Source organism: Microplitis mediator, chromosome 7 (genome assembly GCF_029852145.1).
Source record: "Microplitis mediator isolate UGA2020A chromosome 7, iyMicMedi2.1, whole genome shotgun sequence".
NCBI lineage: Eukaryota > Metazoa > Arthropoda > Insecta > Hymenoptera > Braconidae > Microplitis > Microplitis mediator.
Genome location: NC_079975.1, coordinates 25,446,401 through 25,468,146, shown reverse-complemented (window position 1 = coordinate 25,468,146; position 21,746 = coordinate 25,446,401). Strand labels below are relative to the sequence as shown.

At 30.0% G+C, this 21,746-nt stretch overlaps 1 protein-coding gene across 4 annotated transcripts; it reads left to right on the top strand.

Moving 5' to 3' along the window:
* The first annotated feature begins 1,608 nt into the window (after positions 1–1,608).
* LOC130671663 (uncharacterized) lies at positions 1,609–19,299 on the top strand. Of its 4 annotated transcripts, none has more exons than XM_057475708.1 (7): positions 1,609–2,130; positions 9,010–9,153; positions 10,341–10,502; positions 10,846–11,022; positions 13,345–13,599; positions 17,187–17,516; positions 18,698–19,299. In XM_057475708.1, the coding sequence occupies exons 1-7, from the start codon at positions 1,659–1,661 to the stop codon at positions 18,955–18,957; spliced, it is 1,800 nt and encodes a 599-aa protein (XP_057331691.1). In that variant the 5' UTR covers positions 1,609–1,658; the 3' UTR covers positions 18,958–19,299. The 4 variants fall into 4 exon arrangements, with proteins under 4 accessions (XP_057331691.1, XP_057331690.1, XP_057331693.1 ...); XM_057475707.1 differs by having other exon boundaries at positions 1,610–2,130; positions 17,187–17,512; positions 18,694–19,297; XM_057475709.1 differs by having other exon boundaries at positions 1,611–2,130; positions 13,345–13,482; positions 17,187–17,512; positions 18,694–19,296.
* The last annotated feature ends 2,447 nt before the right edge of the window (positions 19,300–21,746 follow it).

Here is a 21,746-nt window from a genome sequence, read left to right as displayed (position 1 = left end):
ATAACACAATAAATAACATAAATAACGCAATGAATCATTTGAATTAACGATCCCCCAAATGAACTCGCTCCCGCTGTAAAATAACTCGACGACTAAATGAAATTTACGTAAAATCGATACCTGCAGATTTTAAATCTAATCTTTCTTAGAACAATACTCAAGTCCGATGACTCTTCACATAAAATAATATCGATAATTTACAGCCATAACTAAAATTAATGTCGCCAAAGTTTATCCTAAATAATGAATCCGCTGAAAATCCTCAAAGCCTTTGAATCCGGAAATAATTTACCGCCGTAGTGTTCGGCCTAGAAAAATAAAAAAGGATTGATATCCTACTTTGCGCTTTGCCATATTTATATACATATATATCTATATATATTATGACATAGAAAAAATTTTTTTTGCGTCTTCTGATTTTTATAAGTAGCTAACGATGCGTCATAGGAATAATTGGCAGGCATGTTTTAGTAGGGAATTGAATGCTCTACAAAAAAAGTTTCTTATCATTTTTTAATAAATCTATTTGTTCAAAAGTTATTTAAGGTTGAAGTCAAATTCAAATTAAATTTTGAGATCTTTTTACTTTTCCGGCGAAACCATCAGAGCTATTACAAAATATCACAGGACCTTTTTTGTAGACAATTTTATTCCCTACAAGTTATTTCTTATAAAATTTTTTCGAATTCCGCATTGTTTTCTAGTTATTTTTATTTTAATGTCAAGCTCTTAAAATCGATCAGAAGACTACTTTTTTTTTTAGCATGGCATTAAAATGAAAATAACTAGAAAACAATGCGGAGTTCGAAAAAATTTTATTGAAAATAACTTGTAGGAAATAAAATTATCTACAAAAAAGGTCCCATGATATTTTGTAATAGCTCTGATAGTTTCGCCGGAAAAGTAAAAAAATCTCAAAATTTTATACGAATTCGACTTCAACCTCAAATAACTTTTGAACAAATAGATTTATCAAAAAATGATAAGAAACTTTTTTTGTAGAGCGTTCAATTACCCACAAAAACATGCCTGCCAACTATTCTTATGACGCATCGTTAGCTACTTATAAAAATAAGAAGACCCAAAAAAAATTTTTTCCATGTTATTCTTATGGAAAATAGAAAAGTGCAATGCGGAACCTCTTAACATTAATATGAAGAGCTATAATTTTCACAGTATTTTTTTTTCGTCATTTCCAACAATATTTTCGATATACTTAAGAAAAAAAAAAACAGTCGATTTTTTTTATACAGCCTAATATATATAGCCGATAAAGTTGGGAATAACTGCAGTCAGATGGCGCCCAGTTACCGCAAAATAAAATAATAATTTTCGTTTATCTTCTCCAGAGTACTGGAACTATGATGTAGAATGGAAGAACAGAGCAAGCGCGTGATGATATAGGGGTTAGTTTGAGCTTTTACGCAGGCAGGAAGCTTGTGTTGGAAGCTTTCTGGTTGTATTCAGATGCGCGCGGCGCCCAGTATCTTATATAGGGCGTGTGCAGAGGGACGCGAGATCGCCAGCAGAGGAACCAAGAGAAAGAAAAGAGAAGCTAGAGACGGCTCAGGAAGGGTGGACTGGAATATAGAGGGGGTAAAAGATGTAGACTTTGGACTGATGGCTGGTTTCAGGGGTAGACTCGCGCCGCGGGGGCGATGAGCGCACTTCCGTTTATTTCTCTTAAATTTATCTGTTCTTGTTGTTACTGGTTTACTTGTCTTGTCATACTGATTCGTCCTACTTGTTACCTAACATCAGCCTCATTTGTTTATAAAGATTTAACTGGTATTTATATTAACAACAGTTACGTTAACAATAACAATAATATAAGTTACCCTAGTGTAAGTAGTAGTAGTAGCGTTAGGAGTGAAAGGAATTATTTGAGGGTAAATGACTCCCGGGATGGGACGAACAATGTGATAACTAATGATTTTGTGCTGAGTGGTGAAGGTGTGGATCGTGATAGCAATCATGCTCATGTTGATAATAATCATGATGATGATGGTAGTTTTTTTAATGAGAAACGAAACAAACGTGCAGTTACTGGAGAAGATTTTTATGATGAAAATACTGATATGTCGTACGATGAAGATGACGAGGATGATTATGGTCAAACCAACAGCACAGGTAAGATAACTATTTTTTTAAATTATTTCTGGGAGGAAAATTTTATCTATGGAAATTTAGATCCGATCCAATTTAGATCTTTAGGTAAATGAAGTCAATTTTAAAAGTTGAAGGGAAATGTTGATTGTAAAAGAGATTTCGAGGCCTACACAGAAAAAAAAAATTCTCGACTGAAGGTAAATATTCTTGATTAAAGAAAATTTTTTTGGAGACCTAGATTTTCTCAGATAAAGTAGAAATCTTCTCCCCGTGTAAAAGAAATTCGATTCAAAAAGATTCCAAAAAAGTTCTGCATGTGGAACTTCTAAATATGAGACAGATTAGAACTTTTTTGGAACGTTAGTAATTTTGATGGTAAAAAAAAAGTTTTTATGAGCGAATTCAGAGTCAAAAAGGACGTTCGTGGAACTTTCTTCGAATTTTTTATGGACGTTTTTTTTGGTCTATAAAAAATTCAAAAGTGGTGATTTTTGAACTATTTTGACGTGTTTCTGGAACGTCTTTAGTCTACAAAAGATTCAAAAGTAGTGATTCTGGAACTGTTTTGGAATGTCTATATAAAATTCCAAAAACGTCCTTTTTTGACTCTAAATTTGCTCAAAAAAACTTTTTTTTACCATCAAAATTACTAACGTTCCAAAAAAGTTCCATTCGAAGTTCTAATCTGTCTCATGTTTAGAAGTTCCACATGCGGAACTTTTTTGGAATCTTTTTGGAACGAATTTTTTTTACACGGGTCCGACCAAGACGAATTTTTTTTAACTAAGAAAAATTCTCTTGGCTCAAGAAAATCTTGACTTGGTTCCCAAAAACGTTTGTCTTCAAAAATATTTTCTTAACACAAGATAACTTTTTTTTCTGTGTAGTGAAAAAAAAGGATTAAAATTTTGGATCCAGAAGGTTGAATGTAAAATTTGAAAAACGATCTTAATCGGTCTAATCAGAGCCGGGTTATGATTTGGTTGAGGGTAAAGGGTTGAAGTAGAGGTTGAGGGTTGAGAGGTTGCGTTTGTAGGGCAGAGTTTTTCTTGGGTGTTAATGGGGCTGGGGTTGGAAATGTGTAAGGATGTCAGTATTGACTGGAAAGAGGATTTTTTACAAGTCCGCGGGTGGATAATGGGATAAAATTAACCCTCGCGTGACAATGTCTATTTTGTCATTGGACAATCCGGTTCACGTGGATACCATCCGTATTTCATGGCTGAGTAATAACGGATGTGAATGACCGTGGTATTGATGAAAATTACACGCTTACTATTCTATTGCTTTTCCGGATTGTAAATAATTTCTTTGGGTAAAAGAAAAGAACCCCCATGAAAAAAATTTGTAAAAAAATATGTGTTAAAATATATAAAAAATATATTTTTCATATAAAAAAAATATATTAAAAATACATAAAAAAGATATGAAATATGTATAAAAAATATATTTTAAATAGCTATCTTTTGGCCGATTTTCGTATAGATTTTATATATAATAAAAATATATAAAAAATACATGTATAAAAATATACGAAAAATATATTTTTCTTATATTTAAAAATATAAAAAAAATATTTTAAATCTATAAAACATATAAAAAAATTATATAAAAAATATATTTTTGATTCAACCAACAACTTAAGTAAAAAAAATATAAAAAAATTATGTAAAAAAAATATTATTATTAAGTTAATTAACAACATAGAAAAAGAAATATAAAAAATATATTTTTTATACATATTTTATAGATATTTACATATTTTTAATATATGAAAAATATATTTTTTTTATATTTTAACATATATTTTTTTTATAATTTTTTTTCATGGGGGAAGGGTTTCTTATATTTTTTATTTTGTCATTCGATCTTAGATTTTATGGTGACTAATTCATTGAAAAATTTTTTTCTTTATTGTGATTTTAAAAAAAATTTGTAAGTAGAATTTTCATTTTTATTTTCCGCCTTATTTGTATTTTGAGACAATAAAGCAAACAAATAATAATTTTCACTTCGTTTGTCATGGCAGAAAAAAAAGTTTAGATCAATGACCTCCTTCGAGCCTAAAGTTTTATCTTTCCAATGCAACTGACAGATTAAAGCTGCAATATTTTCTTTAAGAACGATAGCGGAAAATCGAAAGAAAGTTATGATATTCATTTTTTATTCAAAACTTTGAGGATAAATTTATACGTCAGAATTATTCATGACGTTGGATAAAAAAATTCAATAAAATATTTTTTTTTAATGCAGCCATTTTAGCCCAACTTACATAATATACCCGGGTAAAATATTGACGAAAATTTGATAAAATTTTCTAGGCCGGAAATTTTTAGATGAATTAAGTCGGCCTATTTTCGGCCTCAGTAATTTTGTTGTTAAATAAAATTATAAACCTCAGAAAAATTTCAAGCATAGAACAGAAAGTTTTTGGCCTAGTCGGCAAAATTTCGGCTTAGCTAGTTTTCGGTCTTGTAGTTCAGCCGACACTCCGAAATAGGAGTAATAGTTATCGAAAGTTGGTGCAAATTTGATTTAAGGTCTATGATGTCACCCACAAACGCTCCCCTAAATAAAAAAAGTCACCAATCCAGGGGTTAATAAGAAAAAAAATAAAAAACATCCCCAAAAATAGATTTTTCGCAAATATTTCATAAACAAAAAAAATTTGTAAGAAGCTTTCAAACAAAACTTGTAGAGAAAAAAATTGTAAGAAATTTTTCTTGAAATATCGCGTAAATATACTGAATTTTTCTAAGGATACGCCACTGAAGTATTGAGTTCACTCCTTGGTCTTTTCCGGCCACTTTTTGCCCGAAAAAAATTTTATTACATTTTTAGCTGCACCACCCGTATGAAAATAACATATATGGTCAAAATGTATGATAAATATCAGAAAATATATGTGGCCAATTTAACTATATTTTCTGATATATTTTTTTTTATATTAAAAAATATAGTATTCATCATATACGAGTCGGTATATGTTTAGCATATATAAAATATATATGTCAATCATATACAGAAAATATATTTTTATCATATATGAAAATATATATTCTTGTCATATATATGGAAACTATATTTTAATATATGAAAATAACATATATGGTCAAAATATATGTAAAAATATATGATAAATATCAGAAAATATATGTGGCTAATTTAACTATATTTTCTGATATATTTTATTTTATATTAAAAAATATAGTATTCATCATATACGAGTTGGTATATGTTTAGCATATATAAAATATATATGTCAATCATATACAGAAAATATATTTTTATCATGTATGAAAATATATATTCTTGTCATATATATGAAAAGTATATTTTCATATATGAAAATAACATATATGGTCAAAATATATGTAAAAATATATGATAAATATCAGAATATATATGTGGCCAATTTAACTATATTTTCTGATATATTTTTTTTTATATTAAAAAATATAATATTCATCATATACGAGTCGGTATATGTTTAGCATATATAAAATATATATGTCAATCATATACAAAAAATATATATTTATCATATATGAAAATATATATTCTTGTCATATACGAAAACTATATTTTTATCCTACATAAAAATATATATTTATATCATATACGAAAAATATATTCTGATCATATATAAAAACATATATTTATATTGTGTATGGAAAAAAAAGTTTCTTATTCGTATGACCAACTCTAATTAAATTAGATCTAAATTTTAATATACTCTTTAAATTGCAGTTAAAATTTTCAAAATTAGTTAATTCAATGCGAATATATATACCCATATACATATACATACACTGAATAAAATATATGCTTAAATATAACAAAGAAAATATATGGTGCCATATATAATATAAATTATATGCTACCATATATTTCATTTCATATAAAAATTATATATTTTTTGAATATAAAAGGAAATATATCAATACAATATATTATAAGGTAAATGTAAATGTATATATAGCTTAATATAAAAAACATATAAGTTACATATATGGAATACATATATTGACTACTGTATATAATTTTATATTAAATCGGCGAAAATCTCTATATGATTTTTTATAATATACAATATAATATATCATATATTTTTTTGTTGCAAACATATATGATTTTATATATTTTAACCATATATTTTTTTTATACGGGCAGCTTTTAAAATAATAATAAAATTCAATCCAATTTTATTGCACTAAATTAATTGATGGGGATAAAAAAAATTTATAACTTTTCATTGCAAGTAATCGATCACTCTGACAGCTTTTCTTACAGTCGATAGCTGACTGATTCGATAGAAAATTTAATCTAAAACTTATTAAATAAATTTAATTGTTAGACCGGAACAGTAACTCAGTGACTGCAGCTCGTTTATTATTAATTCCATTTACCCGACTGTAAATAATTACTCGCCGCGTTATTTAATCTTTTTATAAATTTTATATAAAACAAATAAGTCATTCTCTCTAATTAATTGCTATTAAAGAATTAACGTAATTAAAACACGGAATTTTTTTCTTAACATTCCACTCAAAAGTCTTCTATTATAATAAATTACTCTAACCCTCATTAATAATTGTGTAAATAAATTTTCTTGCTTACATACATTTTAAAAAAGTATTGATTAGATAATTGCAATAAATTAAATACGAGATTATCCGGAAGATATTAATATCAATTATATGACAGGCTTTAAAATAACTTAATATATTAACTGTCACATAATTATTAAATGCCTATAGTTCATTTATTAACTGTCCAGTAAAATTAATGATGATTATTTTTGTTTAAAAATTATCAACTTTCACTTTTTTTTAATTTATGATTTTTATAATTAATTTTTTTTTTTATTTAAAATTTTTCTTTACGTCAAAATCATTTTTATAAATTTTTTAAAATGTCAGCCAATATAAATAAATAATATATTATATATATATATATATATATATGTATGCTAACTAGTTAATTATTTTCCTGCAAGATGTTCTATGGAATAAATTAATATCCAGTAAATTATAATTTTCATCATAAAATTAAACTTAATATTAATCGTTTTACTCTAACGGAATACTGTCATCTTAATATTAATTTAGTATCTAAATTTATTTTCATTGACTATATGATCATTAATTATTTATTGAGTTTATGTAAAATTTGTGAAATTGCTTTTCTCGAAGGCATTGCAAAAATTAATAATTATAGATCGTTACACTGTCGAAAATTGAGAGTAAATTCGGGATCGAGACACAGGTTTCGGAGTTGAAAAAAAATCTCTGCGATACGGAATAAATAGGGAGTTTTTTGTATCGAGGTGATTTCGGATGTCAATTTTATTTCCACCCGCACCCACTTAAAGTTTTCATGTGAAAGTTAACTCCTTTTCGGAATAAATTTCACTCCAATGTGATCGAATAAATAAAAAGTCATTCATTCTGAATTTAACCCACGTTCATTTGGTGACCAGGTGAAAAAATTTTCAGTTAAAATAATAGTAAATTTTTTTCTCGGTCTCAAAAAGGTCCAGGTAATAAACTCAAGGCTGAAAACTGGCTAGGCCGAAAAATGGTCAATAATTAGGCCTAAGAAATTGAAAAATAGGCCGACTCATTTATCGGTCCGTTTATTGAGAATAATAAAATTTCGGCTAAATTTAGGCCTCTTTGAATAAAATTCTGTAGTTTCGGAATAATTCCGACCAAATTCAGTCTTTCCGGAATATTTTTGGCCAAATATTTTTACCAGGGTAAAATTGGTGCCGCGACCGGTTACCCTCGGACAAAATAACCCCGACAAAATAACCTAGAACAAAATAACCTGAAAAAATTCACATAAATATATCACGATAAAATTCGTACCTGAAGGTTATTGTTTTTCAGGTTATTTTATAACAAAGTTATATTTTTTCAGGTTATTTTGTTACGAGGTTATTTTGTACTAGGTTATTTTGTCGAGGTTCTTTTGTCCGAGGGCAATTTGTTACGGAACCGCAAAATTTATTTTCCAGGCGCAGGATTTCTTTCAGTCATATGGTAAAATTTTATAAAAAAATTTTCTCCGTATATTTGAAAATTTGTCCTAAAGGAAAATCATCAAAATTATTAATAATATTTTTTGCCAATATTAATATTCGATATCCGTAAACAGAAATTAAAAATAAAATTTTTTTCCTCCATTTCAAATTCATTATTAACGAAATTATTTTTTTTACTGCTCGTTAAATTGGATTAAAATATGCACTGAAATAATAAATTAGCCTGATTTAAATTAAGCCGTAAAATATTTTTATTTCAGCATTTAAATAAAAAAAAAAAGTTACTAAAAATAATTATTTTAATTCCATTAACAATAAAGTACTTTTAGTACTCGATAATCAATTTAATTTTTCCTGATAAGGATATCGAGAATGAATTTTAAATTATTGTTTGATCAAAAAAAAAAAAAATTGATTGAATTTAATAAGCAAATATTAAAATTAATAATAAAAAGTAGATGGTGCATAAAACCGAATTATGTATTTAAATAAAAGTTAAGTATACATAAATAACATAATATATATTTAACGCATTAAAGCATTAAAGCTTAACTTAGTTGCGTTGTATTGATTTTAAATGTCAAGTTAAATTTAGGTTGCATAGTCAGTAAACTCGAATACAAATCCCGTGTTTTCATTTCCTGTATACACTACTTGATATCTTGTATGGATTATTATTATTACTATTATCATTATTGTTTTTGTCATAACCAAGAGCGAAGAATTGTCTGTTGGTTCGCATTATGTAAAGTATAAGTTGATAAAAGAACTCGATGTTTGTTCAGTAAAATAAACACTCGTTTTATTTTATTTTATTTTATTTAAATTTAAATTTTAAAATAAAATTGTAGAGAAGGGGCGACTCCTTGGCGCGCCGTGTGAAAACACCTGCAATCCGGACCTGCAGCACGTCGTTTGCGACGCAGTCACCGGATTATGCGAGTGTGATAAATCGTATCCCGTTAAGCTTGGGCCAACAAAAGGATGTGCGAAACGTAAGTGTGTTTTATGAATTAATAACTATTGAATTTTTTTTAAATTTCCCGCCATGAAAATTGAAAATTTTCAATAAAACGCAAGTTATTGGTTTCGGTATTAATTTTGAAAATCGAGTTGTCATCAGATCCCATACAAAAAACAAGAATCGGCTCAATACTGGGTCGTGAATGGCTGCCAATTTTCAAGCGTCGGCCGAAGATCGGCTAAATATCGGGTGATAACGGTATGCCGAGCATTGGCCAATCGTGGCAATCAATCATCGGCCAAAGCTTGGCATCAAGAGCACTCGATCAAACCGTTGGCCAACGAACGGCGGTTAATTGTGCGCCGTTTTTGAAAGCAAAAAGACGGCTGCCAATGATTGACCATGTACGGGCTAGTATAGTTAGCCATTTATTGGCCAATCATTGCAACCAGGCATCGGCCGATCTATGGAAAAATTTTGAAGCTCGGCGACTTTGGGGATCTCGACGTTTTGAGGCCCTAGGAAACTATTTTGATGTGGAAACTAATTTTTGTCGTACGATAACTTAGAAATGAATTAACCGATTTGGACCTACTCGGTGGCAATCGAAAGGGCTCATCAGGACTTAGATCTGGATAAAATTTGAAGTCGATTGGTTGAGTAGTTTACGAGTTATACGAAAAATAAAAATTGGAAAAATTTTGTTTTTTAGGATTTTTTCATATAATTTATAAACTACTGGCCCGACTTGCCTTGAAGTGTATCCAGTTCTTAGTCTTGATGAGCCCTTTCGATTGCTGCCAAGTAGGTTCGAATCGGTTAATTCGTTCCAAAGATATCGTAAAACAAAAATTAGGTTTTTTGATCGAACAACAAAATAACCAATTTTTTGACTTCGAAGAGCTCAAAATTTTTTGAACAATAACATTTTTGAGCTTTGTGAGCTCGAAAAGAGCGACAAGTTTTGGGGTTGGACCACAAGGTAAAAAAAATATTGAAATTCTACGAAAAAATTAATATTCATGTTCTTAGTGGCCAAGTGGTCAAGGCGTCAAGATATTCGTACACTTTTATGCACCCCTAGGTCAATGGTCGTTGCGAGCTTGGGTTCGCAACCGATAATTGCACCCATGTCAAATCAAATTTTCTATAAAATGAATACAGAACTTTCTTTTCTAATTTTTAAGAAATAAAATATCAATATTTTTTGGAATTTAGCAAAAAGACTCGGAGAGCAGTGTTACTATCGAGCAACCTGCACCTTTTCGGATCAACACTCAACCTGTACCCAAGTACTTCATAATGCAGTATGCGATTGCAGCGAAGGATATCACAGAGTTGCTGCTGGAAGGTCTAATAAAAAAGCCTTTTGTGCAGAAGGTAAATCAATACGTCCATTTTTTTTTCATTCCTCTCTATTACATAAATATATAGGGGAGGGGGCAAAGTAGGCCCCTTAAAATTTTCAAAGCTTCAAAAAATATGGGGGCAAAGTGGGTTCCTCAAAAGTTTCTGCACGCCAATAAATTCAGATGGATAATAATCATTATATATATAATATATTATATATATAATGATAATAATGATATATAATTATTTTCCTTAAGGGGCCCACTCTGCCCCCCTCTCCCCTATTCATATAATATATATATATTTCATTACATTGATGCCATATATATATAAATGAAAATTAAAAAAACTGAATATGATGGATTTAAAATAGATTTGGTGCTGATATCAACTGATATGTCGACTCTGCTGGGAATAGCATCAGGCATAGCTGTATTGACAGGACTCATGTGCTTCGTCTTGAAGCTATTCAGCCGTGCGAGGTACTCGAGACCTCGACATTACGCCAACGCCAATCACGCTCCCCCCATGCTTTTTTCTAGTGATACAGGTGAGTACTCTATATTAATATATATATATAGATATATATAAATATAAGTATATGAAATGAATGCCGTACATATGTACCTATGTATAAATATAAATATATATCTATCCATTTACTATATACATATATATACTTATACTTATTTATGTTATATTACAACACGTGAACTTTTATTGATGTCCTTGTATCTGTAATATTCTGCACGTGTAATAAAGGTCAAATCAAGGACGTGCTCGAATGGACAAGACATTTCTGCACTAAATTTAAGTCCTTTTTATTGTACAGCCAATTAGATTTTGTAGTCGGGTAATTTTTTTGCTAATATTTTTACTGTACGGAAAAAAATTTAAGTTTAAAAAATGAATCTAAAATTTCACCGGAATTCAATAATTACAGTTTCAAATTTTAAAAAAAAAGTGGTTTTGAATATATTGTTGTTGGTACTCATTCGAGAGGAAATTTATCAAAGTATTCAAAAATGCCTTTTTTTTTGATAAAAAAAAAAAAAAATTTAATTTAATTATTAGTAACTAAAGTAATTTATTAAAAACTGAAAACTTTATTTTTACTAATATTTATTTTATACAGAGATAATTTTCAAAATTTAGGGAGTAATTAGTTTTATAAAATGAGTGAATAGATAAAGCGATAATTAATCGGATAACACTGAGTATAGGGGTGGTTAAACCTACACTTTCAATAGGGATTAATTTCGCGTTATGTAACAGAATTTTAAACGATTAAAATTACCAATAGGATAATTAAGTAAGGATTTAATTGAAAATTATTATTTTGAGTATAATATAATATAATAAGATATAAATAGCAAAAAAATTACCTTGATCTACTTACTGAGTAATAAAACGAACGAAGCAAGCTCTTGACAATCATAAATTTATACATATACATATATGTATAGATAGAGGAGGGAGGGGTAAAACGGGGTAGGGGGCAAAATGGGGCACCCCCAATATTTTATAAAAATAATAAAAGTTTGTTTTTTTAACACTTGTTAAACTTTTTCAAAAATCGAAGTGTCAATATCAAAAAAAAATTCGATGTATTTAAGTCCCTGTTTACCCCCCCCCCCCCTACATTAATGTGTCAAAAAAAACCTGTCCTATCATTATCTCCAATTGCATGACTCCGTGTATCTAAAATCTAATTTAAATGTCACTCGAATTGAATAATTTTCCCGCCAATTATTAACTCCAACTTTTTCGCTATCCGAGAAAAAGGAGTTATGTTAAAAAAAAAGAGGTAACTTTGTAGTCAAACATGTCAATCAAGATCTCGTTCCCAAAATCTTCATTGTTTCAAAAATTTTATTTTACAAGAACTACACTGTAAAAAGAGCGGTGTTAAAAATGTACTCGTTTTAACTCCGCCCGGTGTAAAAATGAAATTACACCGGTGTAGGAGGAGTAATACACCGGTGTTAAAAATACCGGTGTTAAATCGGTGTAAAAGCGGAGTAAAACCGGTGTAAAAACGGGGTAACCGGTGTAAAAACGAAGTAATTCCGGTGTAAAAGTGGGGTAACAGGTGTAAAAGCGGAGTAATGCCGGTGTAAAAGCGGGGTAAATTGCGTCCGCTTAGAGTATTAACTTTAAAGATTATAAAACACAAAAAATGTCAGTTCTTTATAAAAATTTATAAAAAATATCATTTATTAACAAGTATAGTGATCAAGTAAGTAAAAATATTCACAAAGTAAAATATTTTAACACCGGTAAAGAATATCTACACCGTCGGCGGTGTTATTTTAACACCGGTCTAGAATATTTACACCGGTGGCGGCGATATTTTAACACCGGTACAGAATAATTACACCGATGGCGGCGTTATTTTCACACCGCTTTCGGGGGTAAATTTAACACCGATAATTTTAACACCTACACCACTTGGACTTACCCTGGTGAATTTTTACAGTGTATGAATTGTTTTAAAAAAGGCTACGACTGTCCAAAAAAAGGCTCGTATGCCAAAGTTTTTGGTCTAAGCGGCGGATATTACGGGCGATTGGTCACTCAAAGTGATGTCCAAGGAGGCAATAACCATATTGATGACCAATGGGATCATACAGGCAGAATAAAAAATTTCGATGATACCAATAGTGATATTAATGATGCCAAAAAAAATGACAGCGGAAGAAAAATATCAATAGTGTTACCAAGAGTGATATTCGCAATAATAATATTAATATTAATATTAATGATATTGATGACAGTTATCATGAAATATCAATGATATTGATAATAATAGTATCTAATGATGACATTAATATTGAAATTATTTGGAAAAAAAAACCCACTACAATTTCAGGAATCCCATTGACGCTTTCGGGCAGACCATCATCGCGTTCAAGTCAAAGAAGTGATGGCGACCCGCTAAATTGCTCGACATTTCGTCGTCCCAGCAGTGGAGGAAGTAGAGGACCTCTTGTGCCGGCTTCAAGAGCAGGTGCGGCTCGTGCCGCCGCCATCTTGCTTATTTCGTGTCATCTTCAGGCTACTAAGGACGGAACCAAGCACCGACGAACCCTCAGTGACGTTGCTGAGGGATCCACTGACGGCCTTGGTAGACCCAATAAAAAATTATTCTTTACCAAAAATAATAATAATAATAATTAATCTCTCTACAAAAGATGCTCGTCTTTTATAAATATATTACTGATATATTTATTCATGGTCATGAGTTTTGTTGCAATCTACCTCCTATGTTGTCTAAATTCCTCCGTACATGTTCTCCTGATATGTATCGTCATTGTCGTCACTTACGTGCGTGTGCTTTACACATATGGGGATGTTGTCTTCAGTGTGATTATGTGCTTCCTATATATTGTTCAGCTGCACTCTTTATCTTTATATATATTATCTGTGATGTAGAAAAAATATTTTTTTTCTGTGTAATTTTTTTTTCGTTCTCATGGAGGGAATTTCAAAGCTTTTTTCGTCGGAGCTTGCCGTTCGCAAATAAAAAAAAAATTAAAAAAAAAAAAAAAAAGAAATACCAACGAACCCTGTATGAGCACTGGCGTCGTTGGTTGTTTTTCGTGTCAATTGCGATGTTTGTGTCGTGACATTATCGATGTTCATTGTCTTTATTTGTTATCTTCGTGTTTTTTTTATGTTAATGTCAATGTGAACACAATTAAAAAAAAAAAATTAGATATCTTAACTCGGTAATTTACCTGGGAAACTTGGGGCAAAATGACTCAGTTTTTAAGCAAAAAAAAAAATTACGGGATAACACAAAAAAATAATCGGTAGCAGCTACCGGTTGGTGATCGGTAGCCGCTACCGATTATTTCGGTAACGGCTACTGATTATTCGGTAACAGCTACCGATTATTTCGGTAGCCGTTACCGATTGAAATCTGTACCAGCTACCGAAAAAATCGGTAGCTGTTACCAAACATTAATTGGTAGCTGCTACCGATTATTTCGGTAGCTGTTACCGAAAATTAATTGGTAGCGGCTACTGATTATTTCGGTAGCTGTTACCGAAAATTAATTGGTAGCTGTTACTGAAAATTAATTGGTAGCTGTTATCGAAAATTAATTGGTAGCTGTTACCGAAAATTAATTGGTAGCGGCTACCGATCATTTCGGTAGCTGTTACCGAAAATTAATTGGTAGCGGCTACCGATTATTTCGGTAGCCGTTGGCGATTGAAATCTGTACCAGCTATCGAAAAAATCGGTAGCTGTTACCGAAAGTTAATTAGTAGCAGCTACCGATTATTTCCGTAGCTGTTACCGAAAACTAATTGGTAGTGGCTACCAATTACTTCGGTAGCTGTTACCGAAAATTAATTGGTAGCGGCTACCGATTATTTCGGTACCTGTTACCGAAATAATCGGTAGCGTCTACCGAAATAATCGGTAGCGTCTACCGAAAAATAATCAGGAGCGTCTACCAAAAAATAATTGGTAGCGGCTACCGATCGCTAACCGGTAGCTGCTACCGATTATTTTTTTCATTGAAGTTGACGCAAAAAATTCTTGAGTCAAAATTTTTTACTAATCCTAAGAAAATTTTATTTTCAAATTCATAGGGCGAAATATTTCTTGGTCAAGAAATTTTTTTATTCGATGTAGAAAATGCGGGAAATTTGAAATTTTCAATAGAAATTTTTTTTTATCTCATAAATTTTTTTTACGAAGCTGGAGAAAACCATTTCTGAGGTAAAATGGGCCATAAATATATGAACAAAATTTTCTATAGGCCGCAGTGCCTAATAATCTTACCCCGTAATTTTTTTTTGTTAAAAAATGGAGTCATTTCGCCCCGAGTATTTCTATCTTATATATATAATGAAAAATATGTCCGTAAAAAACGATTATTTTTCATATCTTCCACAGTAAATAAAAGTATTTATCTCCCACAATTACACATTTCGGCATTTTCATGCCCGTAACTAAAACGATAAGACATACATATCAAAGCATACTCTGCAACAAGGTTCAAACAATGAACAAGCAGTATCTTCTGGCATTTCCCACCGGAAAATGACATAAAACAATGAGAACACTAGAGAGTGTATATACAGAATACAGAGAATTCACAAGCATCCAGACTTGGGTGTAAATATCTTGGCTATTTGCCACCTTCTCATGAAGTTTCCACCAGATGTTCAATACACACCTTTTCTCTTTCCCCTCATTCTCTCTCTCTCTCTTTTTCTCTCTGTTATACTCATAAATATATGAATAAAAATATATACCTCCATTCAATCACTCCTAGAAAAACTATTCAATCGTAAAAAATACGAGTCAGCAAGATGGCAGCGGCCGATTTTGAAAAATATCACTGTCAAAATATAAGTGATATTTTTGAAATATATTTATATATATATAAATATTCATTGGTAAGAAATATACCGATCAATCGTGCACACATACAATAGCTAACTCGCTGCACTCAATATTTATTCAAATATTTATTTGCATGCCTTATGTTTATTCCCGCATGGAAAAGCTATATATTGTTAAAAGTATATAAAAAAATATATGGTGAATATGTGATAAATATATAGCGGCAAAAATATCTATATTGAAAAATATATGTTTTTTACATATATTGGATTATATATTTATAATAATATATTTACTTGTATATAATGTTTTGTATTTTTCTATATATATTATCTCATATAATGCTCAATATATTCTTGTCATATATGGATGGTATATATATAATTTATAAGTATAATATAATAAACTTAATATATATTTCCATATATTTTGACTCATATAATTAGTGGTATATGGTCTCTATATAATTGATTATATATGAAAGAATTTATATGTTCAAATATATGGTTAGCGGTATATTGGAATTATATTTTTCTAATATATTAAAACTTATACTTTTCGCAATATATTGAAAATTTTATTTTTTCAATATACTTTTTCAATTTCTACACAAATCCACAAAAAAAGTCAAATTTACTATTTTTTTTTCTTTTCATTGACATTTCATTTACTGAATAATTAACGCAATAACCTAAGAAAAGTAAAAAAATTGCCATATATTTTACAATATACTGGAAACTATATATTTTGCAATATACTGGAAAACATATATAAAAAATAAAAAAAATACTATATATTAATTAATATACTACTTTCAATATAATATATCAATATAAAAAAAGATATATTAAAATATATATGTAAAACATACATAAAAAAAGTCATATATTGATAAATATATTGGTAATATATTCTAGCAATATATTTTTTTTCAATATGTTATCATACATTAATACGGCAAAAATCTAAATATGATTTTATATATTGTACAATATATCACATTATAATATTCATATATTCTATCATATATGTTTTCACATATAAAGTTTTTTCATGCGGGTTTATTGCTTACAAAAATGAACACATATATTATTTACTGAACATGTTAATTATCATTAATAAAAAAACTAAACCCATTTCCTGATTGCTGATCACCGTACGTTTATTTTTTATAATTGTTTCTAAAAATTCCTAGCACGAAGTAAAAGAAAATTGAAGCTGTAAATAATGTAGCGTAGTTGTAAAAAGTTTTAGAAAATAATTAAAACTCTATTACAGTTTTATTTAATTATTTTCGAATGAGTTTGTGCTCAAGGACTGACTCTAATTAGTTAAATTTTTGATGACAGGTTCCCGAAGACCGAGCTTGGCGTCGCTGCACAGTTCGGTATCTTCGGCGCGGAGCTACAGCGCCAAGAGATTGGAACGGGAGAGAAATGAAAAAGAACAAAGACAAGCGCTACAGGAATTGAGGATGTCGCGTCAACGTGATTCAGATGCGAGCCAGCAGCAATTGGGACAGCAACAGCAGCAACAGAATCAACATCAACATCAACATCAACAATTGCAATTGCAGCAGCAAACTAACACACCTTGTCCTAGTCCACGGACTCCGCATTCAACTGATGAGTTATTGCCTGCTGTTGAGGAAGGCAAAGAAGCATTTTATAATGAGGCACGTTTTTTTCTTTTGTTAACTAATTGGTCATTATAATTGCCCACTTTTCACGCGGAGCACTACCTCTATCATTTTAAAATCAACAAAATACGTCCTGGCATCCATGGGTTCCCATATAGATTTCCGATATGGAAATTCAGGCATCCATAGTTTCCCATATGGATTCTCTACATGGGAATCCAGGCATCCATAGTTTCCCATATGGATTTCCTATATGGAAATTCAGACATCCATAGTTTCCCATATGGATTTCCTATATGGAAATTCAGGCATCCATAGTTTCCCATATGGATTCTCTACATGGGAATCCAGGCATCCATAGTTTCCCATATGGATTTCCTATATGGAAATTCAGGCATCCATAGTTTCCCATATGGATTCTCTACATGGGAATCCAGGCATCCATAGTTTCCCATATGGATTTCCTATATGGAAATTCAGGCATCCATAGTTTCCCATATGGATTTCCTATATGGAAATTCAGGCATCCATAGTTTCTCATATGGATTTCTTATATTGGAATTCAGGCATCCATAGTTTCCCATATGGATTCTCTACATGGGAATCCAGGCTTCCATAGTTACCCATATGGATCTCCCATATGGGAATCCTGACTTCCATAGTTGCCCATATGGGAATCCATAGCCTCTCATATGGATTTCCCATATGGAAATCAAGGCATCCATAGTTTCCCATATGGATTTCCTATATGGGAATCCAAGCTGCCCTTATGGATTCGCTGCATGGAAATTTAGGCATCTGTAGTTTCCCATATGGATTCTCTATATAGGAATTCAGGCATTCATATCTTCCCACATGGATTTTCTACATGTGAATCCAGGCTTCCATAATTTTTCATATGGAGCTCCTATATGGGAATCCATAGGTTGCCATATGGATTCTCTACATGGAAATCAAAGCATCCATAGTTTCCCATATAAATTTCCTATATGGGAATTCAGGCTTTCATAATTTCCCACATGGATTCTTTACATGGGAATCCAGGCTTCCATAATTTTTCATATGGAGCTCCTATATGGGAATCCATAATTTGCCATATGGATTCTCTGCAGTAAATCCGGATTTGAATTCACGTTTACTTGCAAAATTTTTCACAGTATACCCAATAAATTCAACAATAATCTATAAATAATTTAAAAAAATTTATTGAAAATCAGGTAGCAACAACTTCTGGTACATCACAACTTCCAAGTACGTCAAGATCAAAACTTACCCACCAAAAATCGCTGTCATCATTACCATTAACAACAACCGCAGTTACCTCATCAACGACAGTATCATCAACAATGCCATCAAAAAAAAAGCGTAATGTTAATAATGAAACGGCCTTTACAACTTCATCTGCCGTGTGTACAACAGCCTTTAATAATAACCGCGACACCGGCAACTGTTCCAACGTAGTTGATATTTTTGAATCATAGACCAAATTTTTTAATTTATTATTCAATAACGTTTCAAAAAATTAATATTCAAAGTGACGTGACTTTTTTGAATCACTTGTCATTGGCAAGTGGAACTTGATCGAATTTACTTTTAATTAGAGTTTTAAAAATATTATATTTATTTCTAATTGGATATTTGAATAGAAATAAATTTATATAGTGCCAAAATTCAGGTATTAAAATATGTGATTATACAAGAAAAAAAAATTTCCCAGGTTTTCAAGAAATTAATTTTGATTTTTTTTCATTCATTTACCAAATTTGAAAAAAGTTTTTAATTTTCAATTTGAAAAATTCGGTTCCATACCTAATGAACTTCGAAAATTTGAACTTTGGCAATTTGAACTTTTGTAAATTTGAACTTTGAATAATTTAGTATTTCTTTCATCAAAAAAAATTTTTTTTTGATATAATTATTTTTTTACTAATCGACTTTGATTTATTCCATTCATTTTTTTTTTTTTTTTCATTTTTTTTTTTTTTTTATTTGTTTTATTCATAAAAGTTCAAATTGGTAAAGTTCAATTTTTAAAGTTTATTAGGTCGGTCACCAAAAATTCAAATATTAAAATTCCAAATTAAGAATACGCGAGTAACAAAGAAAATTTTAATTCAAATTCAAAATTGCTACGATAAAATTTCAAAAAATTAGTAATCAATTTGACTCAAAATTTATAAAAACAATAAATATATAAAGTCACCTCATTTTAAATATTATATTAAAAATATTACGACTAAAAGTCTGATAATATTCCCGCTCAAACTCTTCCTGAATATCCTACGAATTATAAAATAATACGTTCGAGACGAGTTTTAGCAGTTAAACAAAAAAAATTAAATATCTAAACAAATAAAATATGTTTTGTAATTACCGACATTTACATAATCCGATTAATTTTTTTTTTTTTTTCATATTTATTTACATTCTTAATAAAACGATTATTCCATTAACAATTATTATGATTATTGAGGCACGATAATATATATTTATATAAATATTTAATAAATGAATGTTTATAAAAAAAAATATATATGAAGCTTTATATACGTTTTTGCTTGTGTGCGGTTTTGATGTCGATTTGGAATAATTATATTGATTAATTATTATTAAAGCTTTAATATACATTATATATATTCATTTGTTACATATCAATGTCGCACTATCGTGCCTCTTTAGACAAAAAAATAATAAAAAATGTTTACATTAGTATTGATATTTATTAACATTACCGGTGTGAAAAAATCTCGTTTCAAAAATATTCCAAAAAAATTCGACATAAAGAACTTTTAAATTTGAGGTGGATCAAAAAACACGGTAGTGTCTCGCGCCAAGTACACGTTCAAATCAAACACATGTCATGGCGCGAGCCTACCGGTATTAAGCTCCAATTTTTAAAAACTTGTTTAAAAATTATAACTTCTTTGAACTTTAAGAATTTAATGGCAAAAAATGTGGAAGATTCGTAACTTATGTGGGTAAATTTCGAGTCAAATGAGAGCGTTTTTGAAACATTTTTCAAATCTAAGATTTTTGAACTTTTTCTGATAGATTCTATTGAAATAAATCAATAAAAAGTATTGCAAATCAGTGAATATTTACTGAAGATCTGATTAAATCAGTGATATCCTGACTAGAAATTACTTTGGGATCAACCAGTGTATGTATCTGGGCCTCATTGGGTCCCAATAGGGAAATCCTTATGAGGGCCCAAACAGAACCCAACCGGAAAATCCCAAACAAAAATAAAATAATTCATGGTCAGTATTTCCCAATTGGGTCCTAAGTAGGAAATCCCGTGAAAAAAGGGACTGCTCAATAAGGGCCCAATAGGTCTTTCTATGTGGGGTCCCTATATGGCAACCCAATGAGGGCCCAATAGGTCTTTCTTATGGGGTCCCTATAGGGCAACCCATTGAGGGCTCAATAGGTCTTTCTATGTTGGGTCTTCGTAGGGCAACCCAATGAGGGCCTAATAGGTCTTTCTATGTGGGGTCCCTATATAGCAACCCAATGAGGGCCCAATAGGTCTTTCTATGTGGGGTCCCTACAGGACAACCCAATGAGGGCCCAATAGGTCTCAACTAAAAATTTCTAGTCAAGATAGGGGGGGGGGGAATGGACTCATATTTACATGACATATAAACCCTTTTTTCTTAAAGGGCCCATTTTTTCCCTCTCTCCTCTATAACAGACTTTTGTTGCAGTGAAAATTCACTGATTGGAAAATTTTTTACTGATTCACTATAAAAGAATGAAGAAAAATTAATTAAAAATACGTTTTGAAAATTATGCTTTATAAATATTATTCATCGGCTCGAAATTTATGAAGTTTTACAACCAAATTTTTTACTATGAAAATTCTTAAAGTTCAAATCTGTCTCACATTTTTAAGCTAAACATGAAGAATTTCATTAGAATTTTTTAAAAACGAATTTTTTTTACTCGGGTATCAATTATTATTAATTATTATTATATATTGAGTCTACAATTGTTAAATATATATAATTAAATATTATTGATGTATTATTTAAAAAAAATTTTTATTGATAATATATAAGAGACGTATTAAATAGTGATGGAGAATGCAATATTGAATTGTTATAAAAATTAAAAAATATAAATATTAAAAATAAAATGAAAAATAATTTGCTGAATAAATTCGTACATTATATAGAAATGGAGATAGTTGACGTAATCTTTATAATGTTTACACGTTCGAATGATAAATAAATAAAAAAAAATTGATTTTTAAGTCATTATTTGTGTT

Bases quoted from the DNA above. Each gene is read 5' to 3' on its own strand.
- LOC130671663 (XM_057475708.1), top strand. From the start codon at position 1,659: ATGAGCGCACTTCCGTTTATTTCTCTTAAATTTATCTGTTCTTGTTGT. The intron at 2,131-9,009 runs GTAAGATAACTA...ATAAAATTGTAG, and splicing joins TGGTCAAACCAACAGCACAG to AGAAGGGGCGACTCCTTGGC. The intron at 9,154-10,340 runs GTAAGTGTGTTT...TTTGGAATTTAG, and splicing joins AACAAAAGGATGTGCGAAAC to CAAAAAGACTCGGAGAGCAG.